Source organism: Phasianus colchicus, chromosome 6 (assembly GCF_987193195.1).
Source record: "Phasianus colchicus chromosome 6, bPhaCol1.hap1.1, whole genome shotgun sequence".
NCBI classification, from domain to species: domain Eukaryota; kingdom Metazoa; phylum Chordata; class Aves; order Galliformes; family Phasianidae; genus Phasianus; species Phasianus colchicus.
The window spans coordinates 34,273,641-34,288,883 of NC_143441.1; the positions used below are offsets into that span (position 1 = coordinate 34,273,641).

The 15,243-nt window shown below is 43.3% G+C and overlaps 1 protein-coding gene across 5 annotated transcripts in view; it reads left to right on the plus strand.

The window, feature by feature from the left end:
* The first annotated feature begins 1,352 nt into the window (after positions 1 to 1,352).
* Positions 1,353 to 15,243, plus strand: part of CACNB2 (calcium voltage-gated channel auxiliary subunit beta 2) — a 223,331-nt gene continuing 209,440 nt past the window's right edge. For all 5 annotated transcript variants that reach the window (XM_031614479.2, XM_090142912.1, XM_031614477.2 and 2 more), the window contains exons 1-2: positions 1,353 to 1,566; positions 11,953 to 12,045. In XM_031614479.2, coding sequence (XP_031470339.2) covers positions 1,471 to 1,566; positions 11,953 to 12,045 — 189 coding nt within the window. In that variant the 5' untranslated portion in view covers positions 1,353 to 1,470. The remainder of the gene's footprint in view (positions 1,567 to 11,952; positions 12,046 to 15,243) is intronic.

The following is a 15,243-nucleotide window of genomic DNA, read 5'->3' on the forward strand; positions in this document are numbered from 1 at the left end:
CATCTCTATTTAACTGTTTGAATAACATGTAAACACATGAAAAACATTCTTTTCATTAACAGTTGTGTTTTGCCATGGATGATATCTTGGACAAAATTATTTTTGAAGAATGCTATGACAACTTAAAAAAAAAAAAACAAACAGCAACATAAACACACAAACTGTGAAACGTTTTGGACAAGTGCAATTTCTGAAGCTTCTTCAAACCTCAGGGCATTTCCACTAGCAGATAAAGACAATTCCCTCACAAAAAAGTGGATAGGATGTTTATGCCATTCATATGAGGAAATCTGCAGGGGTAAGTTAACTTGGAGAGGAAATTTATTACTGTAATGAAAAATGAGATAAATCAAGCATGCGGTTGGGAGAAAGCTTGAATGTGCTTCTTGAACTGGCTTTTGTGCTGGGTTGGATTCGTTGGCTCCTTTTCCTGTGTGACTTCTATATCACATTTAGATACTGATGCAATTTTAAATATAGGACACACGTGGCCATTCAGAGTTTATTTAATGATTTGTCATTGTTTATCAATAAGAGATCTCATAAACACTAAGTGATTTCAGAAGCAGAACCTTCTCTCTGTGCTGCCTGGCATGCAGACAGGCCTGGCCCAAGAAAGACATGGAGTGGCAACACGTTCTGTAGAGTACATGCTCTACTCCACTCCGTCCATCGTGTGCCTATGTGCTCAGATGCCTCATCCATTAGGCCAGCCATCACCTCAGGGGAGCAGCGTGTTCCTCCTGAGCCAAGTTATAAACGAGTTCTTCAGAAATCAGTTAACGCTGCCCTGTCATCCTTATACACAACCAGGCAGGGAGCTCCATCCCACCTGCCAGCTCCATCCCGCTCAGTCCTTGCTGCTGTGCACGCAGCCAGCTCCAAGAGGTGCAGTGAAAGCCTACAAACGCAGAACTTTGCGGTGGAGAAGCTCAGAGCCGTTCACCACCTCATCCAGCCGGTGATGCACGCGGGGCCACGGAACCCGGGCAGGGCAGGGCGTGGCGGGCAGCGCCTTTCTCACACAGCGCCCGGCTCCACCCCGCGCTCCCCTCTGCTCTCAGCGGGGCTCGGGGGCGGGCCGGGCCTACCCTGCCTCCCTCCCGCCCCAACTTTCTCCCTCTCTCCCCGGCGGGGAGGCCGCGAGGGAGGGACGCGAGAAGGGCGGCGCTGCCCCGCTCCCGCCGCCCGGTAGCTGCCGGGAGGGAGATGCTCGCTGTCACTTTCCCTCATCCCCACGCGCCGCCCCCTGCCCTCCCCCCGCGCCCGCCGCCGGCAGTGCCCCGTCCCCCGGCGCCGCGCCGCGCGCTCCTCGCCGGCAGCAGGCAGGGCCGCGCCGCCGCCCGCCCGCCTCGGCCCTCCCGCCCGCTCCCCGGCATGGCCGGGCGCTGAGGGGCGCCGCGCCGCCCCGCCTCGGCTCTGCCCGCCTCTGCCCCGCCGCGGGGCTCGGCTCTGCCCGGCTTCACGCCAATGGTCCAGAGCGACATGGCCAAATCGCCTCCCAGCCCGGCGCAGGAGGTGCCGATGGAGCTGCTGGACAACCCCCTGCCCGCGGCGGCAGCGCAGGTAGGGCGGGGGCGGCGGGGCCCGGCGGCACCGCGGGGCTCGGGAGCCGGGAGGGGCGGCGGGGAGCGGCCGGGGCGCGGCCCTCGGCGCGGGCTCCGCGCTCGGAAAAGTTTGGCACCCGGAGCGCCGCCGGCCCCCGGCGCGCGAGCCGCGAGAAGCCGGCGGCTCTCCGGAGGGTGGGCGGGCGGCACGCGTTGCGCCCGCGCTCGGCGCGCTGTCGGCGACAGGTCCCGGCCGGGCTCCCCGCCGCGGTAACCTGTTGGTGCCGGCCGGGCGGGAGCGGAGGGGCCGCGCGGGTTCCGAGGCGCGGATGGGCGCTCCGGCAGCGGCGGCGCGGCCGCCGCGGGGCTGTCCGAGAGCTCAGGTGGACGGGCGCCGCGGGGAGAGGGCTGCGCTCCGAAAGGTGGTTCCTGCTTAATTGAGGAACGTTGCATAACGCCTTCGAGTTTGCAATAGTTGGCTACAAAGACTTTCGGTGCTATTTTTAAACCCACTCAAAGGGTGGTAAAATCCGATTGCGTGCGTTTTAAATTGCAAACATGCTTGCTCGAGCTCGGAGTTTTTTTCCTTTTGGGGTGGCGGTTTCATTTGCTGCCGCCGAAGCTTTTCCTGACGCTTTATGTCCTCTGAGGCGGTCTGGTGCCATCGCAGGAGTGCCGGATTGTCACGGGAAGGCGCTGCCCGTCTGGCGCAGGAGTCGCTAATTGCTCCGTGGGTGCTGGGAGCGGTGACAGCAGAGCAAAGCCCGGCACTGAAACGCGGCCGCGATGGGGCTGAACAAGTGTCTCTTTGGATGTGGATTTGTCTGCGGTCTCTGAGCGCAGAGCACATTTTGGTAGGGCCGTATGCTTTGCCCCCCTCTCCAGAAACAGTGGCAAAGGAACTCGTTTCTGACCCACACCCTTTTGTATCTTTTCAGCCCTAAGTGCGGAATCGGTGACTGTCAAATCATGACACATTGGTACTGCAGGTCAAACACTGATCAGAAAGCTGATTTTCACTCTCCACTCCCTTTTCACTAGTTATAAAGAACCTCTGTTTAGAGAGAAAGATGGCTTGCCAACACATACATTATGTGCGATTCAGGTAAAGTACTTCTATTTTATAGAATTGGTTTCTGAACACCTGAAGCCAAAAAGCCAATTTTTAAGATAGTGGTGACACAGCTTTTTGGTTGAGTGAATAATTTTCAGTTTTCAGAACCAGACTGTCAGGCAAGACGAGAATCATCTTCATACATATGTACCCTAGACCTACATAAACCCTTTGGCTGAATAATAACATTCACCTCATTCCTTAGCATGCTCTGTATTCAGAGGCAATTATTCTGACCTGGGTTTTTGCTCCATTAACACGATTTCCAGAAAATCAATATGATAAGATCTTGCTGCTTTAGAAAACACAGTGAGAAGGAGAAGCTTAATGAGAGTGAGTGAATGATCAAGTAGGTTGCCGACAAGTCCTCCAGCTATGCCCACCACTATCTTTTTCACTGAGGTGCTTATGTATCAATCCTAGAAAAATTTCATGCCAAGTAATGCGTCGTGTGAGCTTATGGAGTGATATCACTCCTCAAAGTATTCTCTCCGAAGTGCTACTTCTGGTAATTATAGTTAAGCAAAATATAATTGAAGAGCCTCTATATACTTGTAGCAAGCCTCAGGATTTCTCTTACCCAAGAATTTTACTTTTGCAAAGCTGAGTGTTTCTTTTAATCTGGCTGTACATCGCGGTCGATACCTTGGATTGTGTCCGGCCATCAATTTCAGCCAAACATCACTGCTTGGCAGAGGCGTGAATGCATTTAACACTCTGGAAGCAGTTTCTCTTAAGAGATTATGAAATACATGAACTGTTCCTAGATAGTCCTTGCATATAATCTATTTCTTTAGTGTGTTTTTCTAACAAGATCTGTAAAAGGAATAAAATCCCTGCAGGTGTTGATCCTGGCAATCGTACCATGATCTCCCTGGGAAGTTCTTTGCAGTGGGGGAAACTGTTCGTGCTTCTGTGTTACCTAGAACACTGTGTTACTTAAGTATGTAGTTCTGAGTGCTCACTGTGATTCCAGTTGAAGCAGGGTTTGTGGTGTGCTTTTAGCTGTCTGCTATGGCCAGGTGTGTGCATGTGCTGGTAGTGACATTATTCGCTGTGCTTGTGTCTGTGTCACTGCAAAGTAGCAGTTTTAGGTGTCACCCTTTTGTAATAAACTCAGCATCTGATTTTCAGAAAATGTAAAACAAGCAAACTGTTGAACGGGATCAGTGGTTGATAATCAGTATCTGATTTTTGAAAAATCAAATTCATTACCATCTTGAAATTTTTCTTTCAAAAACCTCTCAGATCTAGAAATCTGAATCCAAATATGTAAATGAAACATCTTAATGAACGTAGATGCTATGGCAATTTGTATATAACCTGTTACAATAGAGCATATTAATGCCTTTCGTGGTGGTTCTCGGTCCTTCTCCTTTTTTTCCCCCTCATTTAATTTTTTTTTCTGATCCTGATTCAAAGTCTATCAATCCCCAGGAATCACCAGATGTAATTTCTATTTTCTCATTCCACGACTTCCCGGGTTATGCTATAGGTACAGCCTTTGCACTCAGGTCAGTGAATTACGTGGGATATTTCTAAGACAATATAATGAAGCCTCTTAGCAGGCATCAACAGGCTGCCTTGTGGAGGGAGGAGGCATCGTGCCCTGGATGAATTCTTCCCTATTCCCCATTATCATTTTCCTCCTGTTCTCTTCCTTGCCTTCTTATCTATCATCTTGCAGTGCGGGCTGTAACAGCTTGACACATCTGAAATGAAAACAGTTCCCTTCTTAATTGTTTTCTCCAGCTCTTTCACTCGCATTTAGATTTCCTCTGTGGCCCTGTACTGTTCCATGCTCCCCCCTCCCGGCCCAAAGGCTGCTGGAGTGGCTCTTGGCATGGGCAGGGGCTGCCACTGCTCGGGGTACAGCATGGAGTTGGGTCGGGTAGCCTCAAATCCTATTCTGTACTGACCGTGAGTGATGCTCACGGGAATTTTGGAGCAGTGTGCGTTCTGACGATTCGAGAATATCAGTGCAGTTGTGGGCCCTGCCCTTCGCAGATTTCTAGCTGTCTTTTCAGCTGCATGGCACCGTTCCCTCCCGCCTGTCCGGTGGTGATGAGGGCTGAAGGGAGCGGCGATATATTCCCCGCGGATTAATCACACTGCCCTCTGCTGCTCCATTTCAGCTAAGCTGATTTATCGGGATGCACAGCGTTCAAGTGAACGTTTGCAACAGTGTATCTCTCCTGTCTAACTAAAGAGAACGCCTTGGAGGTGACAAACAGACACGATTTGTATCCCTTTTTTCAATCATACAATAGCAACAGCCATTCTCAATACTGGCATAGAAGGCTTTATTCTCTTCTGGCAGCATCCCTGCAAGCCAGATGTGAGAGCAGGACCATATATGAATAAAGAAGAAAAGAAATCAAACTAATAGATTGGGCTTTTTGTGGTCCTGGGTAAGAGGCAGTATTTTCTCTCTTGATGTGGTAGCCTCTTTACAGCATTGCACTCAAAAATACATTTTGATAGTCTTTGACTAAAGAAAGCCCTTCATCTTTCAGCTGTTACTTTTCTGATAATCCTTCTCTGCTTTTAGGGTTTGTTTTGCATTGTCCAAAATCCACCAGTGACAGGTAAAGATGCATGGTTGTCTCACCCAGAGACATTTCCTTGCCGCTCAGGTGTTGCACATCATCAGCATTTGTGGGCTATAGTTACTGTTTGCTTTTTTTTCTTAACATTTTCCTAGACTGCAAAATCTCTGTGAAGCAATTTAGCATATTCATTCCTAACTTCTGTGCGAGCTAGCCATTTTCTGGAGGCTTTCTCTGTTTTTGTCTTGTTTTGTCACTAGGTTTATAATTTTGAACAGTTGTGGATGAAAAGTTCCTGTACACTTCCAAGCTTGACTTCTCTGGAGTCTCAGTTACTTTTCTTCTGCTGCTTTTTCTCAGTTCTTTTCTGTGCCAGGACAGAAGAGTTTCAAAATAACACAAAGCAACCCAAATCAGCCTTCCTGCCCTGCAGGGCAGAGGGAAACTTTCCATAGGCAGCTGCTGTACTTGCAAGTCTTTTGCCAAGACAGGTGTATTTTGTGTGTAACAAGAAGAAATAAACTCATGGGGAAGAGAAGGCACATGGTCTGCAACTGTAGTGTCTGATTCTAAAGGCTGCGGGAGGCATGGTTGAGTTTGGGCACAGGCCTCAGTGCCTGCTGATGTTGTGAGCTCAGTTAGGAGCAGACATTGTCAGTGGTGCAGTGGGGAGATGGGCAGCAGAGTTTGACCAATGTGGTGTCCTGAGTCTCTGAAAAGAAGAGAGCAGGTCAGGTCCCCCACCTGCTGTCTGCTGAAGTGGAAACTACTGAATGCCCTGACTTAGGGCCCCAGGGAGAGTGTGGGAGCACAGGGAGCTGGCTCAGAAGTGCATAAACTGGTGAGAACTGGGCTATTTCTGGTGGCAGCACTGGAAAGGCATTATTGCAGGCCAGCAGAAAGGAGCACCAAATAACTCTCTGCAGAAGTGATTTCTTTTTAGTGAGAGCAAAAGTGACAGTTGTCAAATATTTATATAGGGATGATGAATGCAAGTTTGGATAAGTAATTTTATTCGTGTTTTGTTGTTGTTTTGTTGGTTAGGTATTAGATTTTAAAGAAGGGCTGTTGAATGGACTTGGCAGCCTCAGCATTTTAACTTGGTGACCATGGAGATCCTCACTTTGATAAGATTTCGCAAGGGATCCCTGGTCTTATCTGTATTGTCATCACTGCAAATTTTTTTTTTTTTTTTTTTTTTTTAAAGAAATCCAGGTTTTGATACCTAACTTTGGGATTGTTCTCTGCTATGGGAACATGAGTCTGTGCTCTGTAGGCAGCTTCCTCACTGAAGGCGTGTCACAGAGCGAATGTAGGGTGACCTGAAACCCCAGCTCTGGGAGCAAGGCCAGCCAGGATACGTTGTTGTGTCCAACATTGCTCTGTTGTCTCCGTTCCAATGGTGGGATGGAGCAATGGAGTCCTGGGAAGCTCAATCCTGAGGCCTTTTTCTTTACCTTTTGGTGTTCTTTTGGTCCTTGTAACTGGCCCTTTGTTCATTTGAAGTCATGTAAGCTTCATTCCAGTTCTGAATTTTTATTTTCTGTTTTTGTTTTGTTTGTTTTTTTTCTCCCTGTTTCCTTTCTGACCTCATTGTCTATTTCAAGACTTGAATCCATTTCAGTGACTTTGATGCCTAATTCTTCTGCTCCTTCTTTTATTCTTTGAGTAGGTCCAGCAGAGGGAGGATTTTCATATGTGGCTCCTATGTCCTGAATTTATTTTTGTGTTTAACCATGGCATCAGTCTTGATGGCTGATGCTATTTTATCTGTTATAATTAGTAAAGGCTCAGACTTACACTATGTCTGTTTCTCTTTGGTATAATATACCACTGGAGTGGTTGCTGGTTAAGGCTTTGTTCAGACTTTCACTGAAGATCAGTTCCTTGGCTGTAGATAGCTGACAATCTGAAATGTTTTATCACCTCTTCCAGGTGATAGGATTTTGATACAATGATCAAGCATGCCTTCTGCTCGTTACATTTGTTAGAGGATTAAATGTTACAGATAAATGCCTTTCCCGTCTTGAGGCTGAACCTCATTAAAATGGGAGGGTTTCACTGGGCAGTGTTAATCTCATCTGTTTGCAATAACTTGAGGTAGCTGTATATGAAACTGTTCATTACTAGGAAACTGCTGTTTATGCCTGTAATGCTTCATATGATTCCCATATTTTGTTTGATTATATGGTCTGAACAAAGGTTGCATGATGTATTTGCACGTCAGGGCTGGAAAACAGAGCTGTCCTTTGCTTTGTTAAGTCTCTGTTGATGAACTGCTCTTTACAAGATGACTTTGGTAGGTTTTTTTTAGGGCTTCACATAGTCTGCCAGGTATTTTAAGAAGCTGTAGAACATAAATGCGTGCGGTTGTGTTTCTTGTCTCTGGCAGCTTCACTGATTTTAAAAGAACTTCACACATCTGACTAATAAACCAAGCTACAGTTTTGATCCTGTAAACACTTACATGTATACAGATCTTTGTGAAAGGAGTGATGCTGAAATCCAGTGAGAATGTTTCCTTCAGCAAACTTCTTATATAAACAGACTTATTGTCAAGACTGGAGCCTGCTGTATTAACATGAACTGGGTTGAGTTACAGTACAAGATGGGATTAAGGTGGTTTTGGTGGGCAGGACTACTGTGTTTAAGGAAGGTGCCCCAGGTTATTGCTTTTGCTGGCCAATGCTCACAATGCTCACATAACGTGATTCAGTCCTTTATTTTTAGCTACGTAATTACAGCCAACTGCTGAATAGAACATAGATTAGACAGCTGATTTTCATATGGAAATCACAATAACATATTGGATTCACTGTGATTTCCAGTCCCCTCCTCCCCCTCCACTGAATTGCATGTATCTCATAGATTGTGTTTATTTTTTCTTTTGGTACAAAGTTCTTATTTTTGCATGAAGCTCTTATGGAAAAAATACATTAAAAAAGCAAAATATAATGAATAGGACAGGATGAGTATTCATGGTTCTTTACATGACAGAGACACTTAATCATTTTTTGAAATCTGTTTGTTTGTGGAAGACTTATCACATGTTTAGAACAAAGTTTCCAACATTTCTGGCTGTGGGAATAGGCTTGGAAGGCATAGAAGACAAATGTGGTCCCAGATTGGTATCCTTTAAAATAACAAGAGCAGCCGTCAAATCAGCCTTTTCTCACATGCCGAAGCTGTCCTCCCTTTCCTCTAACTCAGAATCAGTCTATGCAGGAAAGCAGCTGCACTGTGGGCCCTCCCTGCAGCCTGCCATCCTGTCCGACATGTCCTATGTGCAAAGTTGGCATGCAGCTGGTGCCCTCCAACAGTTTTCACTTATATGAGACTGAAACAAAAATGCACAGGCTGCTGTGCATGAGAAAAAAACAAACAATAAAAAACAAAAACAGGGACTAAAAAATCAAGGTAAGAGTACATTTGAGGTGGATTTGGGCTGTGATGTTGCCTGAAATGAAGGCTTTTAGTTGTTGCTATGCAGGTAGAGAAGCAGTTTGTCTCCCTGCTTGCAATGCTTTTTTATTCCAGTCTTGTTTATTTCGTCCTTGTAAATCTGAGTCTATTTTGTTTTTGCAGTAATTTTTTTGCCTTATAAAACTGAATAAATGATTTTATAAGTAAAGTAAATATTGAAGAAACTGGTTACAAATACAGAAATGTGATTGTGGAAGAGAATATATGTTCATTGTTGTAGTATCTCCTCAGGGATTACATAGCATTATAGTCTATATACATTATGTATGAAATTGCCTAGTTCTTTATGTAGATTCCTTATACATTTGAGCTACCATGTGAATACTTTGAATCTTTATTTTTTTTTGTAAATATATTTCTGTATCCTTCACAAAAATGGAGAAAAGATGCTCAGAATGTTGACAAGTAACTGTGCCACTGTAGTTGCTTCAATGTTAGCAATTTTTAACTGCTGGCAAATTTTGATTAAAAAAAAAAAAGTTTTTATTTAAAGGTCATCAGTGTTAAAGACAATTTGTATATATTATGTGTCACCTTAATATTCTGTCTTATCATGTGGAATAAAGATGATTCACAAGGAACTGTCTAATCTAACATTAACTGGAACATTTCTTCAACAGTTTACTGGTAATAGCGCTTCCAGTCTACTCTTTATTCTTACAGACATGTAAAGTCCTTTGTAGGATCAAAATTTTCTTATTTTGCCAAAGATTCCTTTTAGAAATACAACCATGTGTAATCATTCCTGGTTCACTTTTCAATTTATGTATCGTGACTTACTTGATTCATCAGAAAGTCGTATATTTTCATCCCCATGATGTGCATTATGTTTTGTTTTTTTTTTTTAATAGTTCTGCCTTAAGCAACATGTTGCTAGTACCAATTCTCGTTCACTTCAGTTTTCACAAAATCCCAGAAGAGCTGAGGTTGGCGGGGTGCTCAGATCCATGTGGCCCAGCCCCTGCTCCAGCAGGGACACCCAGAGCAGGAGCCCAGGACCATGTCCAGGTGGCTTCTGAAGATCTCCGAGGAGGAGACTCCACAGCCTCTCTCTTTTTGTAAAAATCATATTAATAAAATGTCTTTGCTGTCTCCCAAAATGTCTCCCTGTCTCCCAAAAAAGTTTGGGAGAATATTGCTCTTAAGTTATTGTTAGTTCAATGTTGTAGCACATTAAATTATTTTGCCGAGAGTCAGTGTCAGGCTGGCAGATCTGTTGTTTCTTTTTAAAATACTGGTGTAATGCTGGAGTCTAAGCAGAGCTCTGAAGCCCCCCCGAGTCAACATTAGTGGTCTGTATACAGCCTGAAGTTGTTCTGCTGCATCTCTTGGAGGCAAGCTATCTGCATTTGTTGATTTGAAAAATGATCTTACTTAGTAGTGGCTATTTGTCATCCTCCACGATTACTTTTAGGCTCTGATGTATTCTGTCGTATTTAATATTTGTTAGCTAAGAGTCAAAGCTCAGACTTTGAAGTCATGATCAGTAGATGGTTCCAGCATGAAATTTTAACTGTGCCTCTGAGCCTGTCCTTTCCTACTATGAAAGCTGATGGGATTTTGCCCAGAGCTCTTTCTGGTGCTCTGCACATTGCCCAAACCCGGGGAGGGACACACTTGGTGCACCCACGCAGGGTTTCCTCCTGAGGTTTGCTGTCTGCATCATAACATGTTTGCAAGCTCGTTCTCCAATGCACTGATCATAGTTTTCTCTTTGTTCCTAAACTCAGGACCAATGCAGCTTATGGCCAAAGATGGTGGAATGATGTGAATGCAAGGACCGAGGGTTTCAGAAAATAGTAATGAAATAAATAATATAATTACTTATTGTAATGTAGTGGGGTATGAGCACACTAGCACACTATTAGCAAGACTTTTTAAAAATTATTTTTAGTGGCATGCTGTAAATAAATGATGGAATTTCTGTAATTGAGTTTTTACTCTTGGGAAAAGGATAGTGAGATAGTCTGGAGGGAGACACGATACAAATCACAGCATGGAGGGTGAGGGTGGCTGCTGTAGTTTTTCCTTGCTTTTTTTTCCCCCTAACTTATTGTGGACCTTTGAAGTTCAGTGATGAATGCAAGATGGGAGCTAAAATTAGGCATATGCCAAACCAGACCTTGGAAGTGCAGAGGGAGACCCTGCTTATTGCTGGGACCTGTGGGAGGTAGTTAAAGACAGGAGATGTCTCTCTGCCAGAGCCAGAGAGATAGATCAGTAAAGTGACCTTTAAAGCAGAGTGATGAGTGACAAAAAAGTACATTTATCAGTCTCAAGGAAAATAATATTTGAAGCTGTCAAGACATGGTTTTATTGCAAGTTTAGATGAACTTTAGAAATATGACTAGATATAAAGGGCTGTATCCTAATGTAGTTGTGCAGAACAAATCTGCAAGATTCTGTTTTATCTGGAAATGTTTCAGCTGATCACAACATAGTTTACTGTCATTCTCCAAAAAGTGGTTGCAAATAGCATGGTTTTGAACTCACACGTGTTTTTGGTTGTTTTTTTTTTGTTTGTTTGTTTGTTTGTTTGTTTTGATTTATAGTATTTATTGACGGTTTGTATTCATCTCACAGAACAAAAACTGTTTTTTTTTTTTTTGAGGGAGGTGGTCATTTGCTGTATTTCTAAAACATAGTTTAATCCCTTTTACTTCATTCTCCTTTTGTCTTTTTGATAGATTGAAACAATGCTTTTTCAGTTATACGTATCCTTCCAGTTTCATATTCAGTTCTTCTTCACCTATTATGCTACTTTTCATTAATTTAACTTTCTTTTTTTAAGTTGTCATTGTTTTTATGTTTATCTTCAGTTCGTGTCTTCTAAATGGAGAAGCTGTTGGTCACTGTTTGCTGTTCCCTCAGCTGACTTGACTCACAGCTGTGGTGTGCTGGAAGCTGACCCATTATCGCCCATCCTAGCTTGCGTTTAGGCGAGCTGCTGTACTTCTTAGTCAATTTGACTTGCTTGAATAATACAACTATACAAGTTTATAAATGCTTCTCCAAAGCTGAATGTGAAAAAATAAACATTCAAAGCTCAATTCGCCGAATCTAACTTTGTTAGTGAGCACATATGCGTGTAGCCCCATCAGTTACTTACTGAACACTGATTATCAGCTGGCACAAAGCTGATCATTTGAAGCTCTGCTGGCCTAGTAGTCGCTGGTAAAGCTTGCGCTGAGAGCTGTCTGTGCAGCATAAACTAACATTGTATCCCTAATCTGTTTTTCTTTTTCTTTTTTTTTAACAGTCTTATGGTAAAGGGGCAAGAAGAAAAAATCGGTTTAAAGGATCGGATGGGAGTACATCTTCTGACACTACCTCTAATAGTTTTGTACGCCAGGTACGTGGTATTGTGGTATTCAGCTTTTATGTCTGGGGGACTTGGTGTTAATGTTCAAATAATTGTCTTTTATAAATTGTCAAATCAAAGAGTGATATTGTAGCCTGAGGATTAGTACAATTTTTCTGCCAAGACAGGGAAAAATATTTGGTTGCTATTGTTTTGATCTTGGCAGAAAAGTACTTTTTCATTTCTAATTTGTTTCCATGTATAGTAGCTTTCATTATTTTTTTCTGTAGTGCTATCAGGTATTTGAAGCTGGAAGAGGAGGTGGAGTCTCATGGCAGTGCCTAAAGTGGCAACATTTGAGAGAAAGCATCAAAACCTACTAGTCCTGGGGATTTCCTGCTTAAAATAGTGCTGTGCAAGGCAGTGCTCACTGCTATGCTTTCCTCCTGCTGTTATTTAAAGGCATGGTTTGGAGGGGAGACTCTTGGCAGCATTGTGCCCATGAAACAGGTGCTGAAAGGCCAGGAGAAGCTGAAGGGGTACTGCAGGGTTTCATAGACTGTTCCTCTGCACATGTATTTGGGACCCCTTCTTATATGGAGCCTCATGGGTGCTCTAGACATGGGTGGGTGCTTGACGAACAACTTGATTATCTTGATCAACAGTTTGCCTTTGACGAACAACAGAGGTAATGAAAAACATGGTGAAGGATCTTTGGCTACAGACCTAAGAGAGCAAGCTTCTGTGTGCTTATGGTAGAGGACAACCCACAGAGCATGAAGGGTGCTTAGATCTGTATCACAACCGCACCCATCCAAAGAGCCAGAAATACACTGTTTGTGTCCTGCAGATTTAAGCTGTGGCATTACAAATGTAGACTTGTCAGCTTTTTTTTTTTTTGAAGGATTTCTGGAACTCAGGAGGTTTAATTGCAGAGGTTTTGGTTTTACTATAAAGAAACACCCAACCTTCCTCTAATCCATCTTGTCTTGCACGTATCTCAGTTTCAAATCGCTCATTGACTCCATTGCTGTTGCATTAGTTCAGTATGCATCCTCTGTTTGCAAAAAGTGTTCTGCTTTGTCCTGTTGTGATCATGCTAGCAGGCTTTGTGATAGGCCATGGATTTGAAAGAGAGAGGCCTGTTGAATATAGGTGTGAAATATTACTTGATCATGAGAGTTGGTCAGTGGCAGTGAAGAAGATGAAAATGATCTGGATCAATAAATCGCTGATTTATGGCATTTTGTTCCGTTAAAAAAAATACTCTGAAAAAGACAAAGTAGTGTTTGGGAGTTGCAACAGATCTCCTTGTCCCAAGAATTCTTTGTGAAGTGTCTGTTTTGCTGTTTTTCTTAGCTCCTCGTGGATGTTGAGCTCAGCTTGGAACATTTTTAGCAGAGTAAGAGTGTTTATTTTACACCAGCTACGCACAACTCTTTGACTTTCTTGTTTACTTAAATGAGGCCTGAAATTACTCTTAAGTATCTCTTCTTGCTATCATTTGTAGGAGCAGGGCAAGGAGGATGGATCTTCAAACTCCACATAGATGTTGAGTTGAATTATCATAGTCAGTGGAGATCTGTCTGATTATAGCATGTGGGGAATGATTCATGAAAATCTTGAAAAACAGACTTATAAATCAGTGTAGGTGAGATATAGTCTAAAGAAGTCTGTATAATTTCTGGGGCTGTGAAGGGAACACAAACCACAGATACCTCAAGTGCAGATTTTTACAAAGAGTTTTATATCATTCTCTAAATCCAGTTTTAGTAGTTACACAAGTGATACAATAAAAATGACTGAACAGGGGAGTGGGAATTGAGCTGCAGGGAAAAATCAGAGATTTAAGAGATTGCTGAAGGAAACTCAGTTTTGATATGAAATTGCCAATGAATATAGTGAAGGGATTTTAATGGATAAATATGTTATGTAGTGTTGTCCAGAACTAAAAATAAAAGATAAAAATCACACAACATTCCTAGCAAATCATGTACAGGTAGAGTTTGAGTTGTACCAGATGCATAAAAGTGCATCTTCACAGTTGGTGCTAGGAGATTTATTTCAGACCTTAGACTGCATCTTCAGCAGGCTTACCTGTCCTGGTCTTCCTGGGACTGCTTACTCTCTTATGCTAATGAAGATACGCCCCATACATTAAGCAGAGTGGATGCAGTTGTTTTCTGCTGGTTCAGCTGCTCTACCCTTCCCTCACTGCTGCATACTGCCTTCTCTTCATCTATCTCCTGGAGAGTATTTATTGTATATAAATGAACTTAATTGTTCTGCCATAACCATTTATTTACAAGAGGAAAAAATGAGTCCAAGACTTTGAAGTGGATGAGTGCAGCAGATAAGTAGAATAGACAAATTAATCCAAAACCAGTAGAACATAGGATCTATTTTGTTTTATTATTACCTCAAAACTGGAAAGTCAGTTTTGGCTTGGTGAGCTGTTTTAGGTTTGTTGGCAGTAATTGTGATCTGCACATGAGATGCATGCAACCTGACTTCTTTCATCTCACTTCCTTTCACATTTACTTTTGAATTTATCCTGCAATTTTCATATGCACCTCTACAAATACTCCCATCTATATGCAAGGGTGATTCCTGGAGTTGTCCTGAGCATTTATTGCTGAAATCTGACTATAAACAAGAAAGGATGTCTGTTAAGTCATTTTGAGTCATCTGCAGCTGACCTGGCCTTTCCCTGGGTGAGCTGGGAAAGGTGAGCAGGTTCTTGCTGCAAGCACTGCTGGGAAGTGGTGCTGGGTAAGAGAAAATATGTCTAGTCCTGAAATATGCATAAGAGCAATTGTACTGGAGATACTGTGCAAGAGCAAGTTGGAAACAGGATTCAGTCATTTCAGTCCACGGAGGCACTGGCCATTTGAGCTAAAGCTACTGTAGGAGTAGGCATTCGGTGTCTATTGCATTGACAAAACTCTATTGTGTTTGTGTTTTATTGTTTCCTTAAGGACACATGCACCTCTGGCTCTGGTATGTTCCTGACATGTTTCCTGCACTCCATACCAAGTGCTACAGTAGTAAGAACAGTGCCAACTTAGTTTTATTTGAATGAGTGAGAACAAAGCAATATTTTATTCAAATTGCTTGAAAATTGCTGCTGTTGTATAAGGAGGATGAAATGCACTCTGCACGACCCTGTGCACAATGATCTTTTCCATTGAAATTTGTTTTTCAGAGTAATGAAAAAGAGCAGAGCCATTTATCCAGTGTTGTTACCGG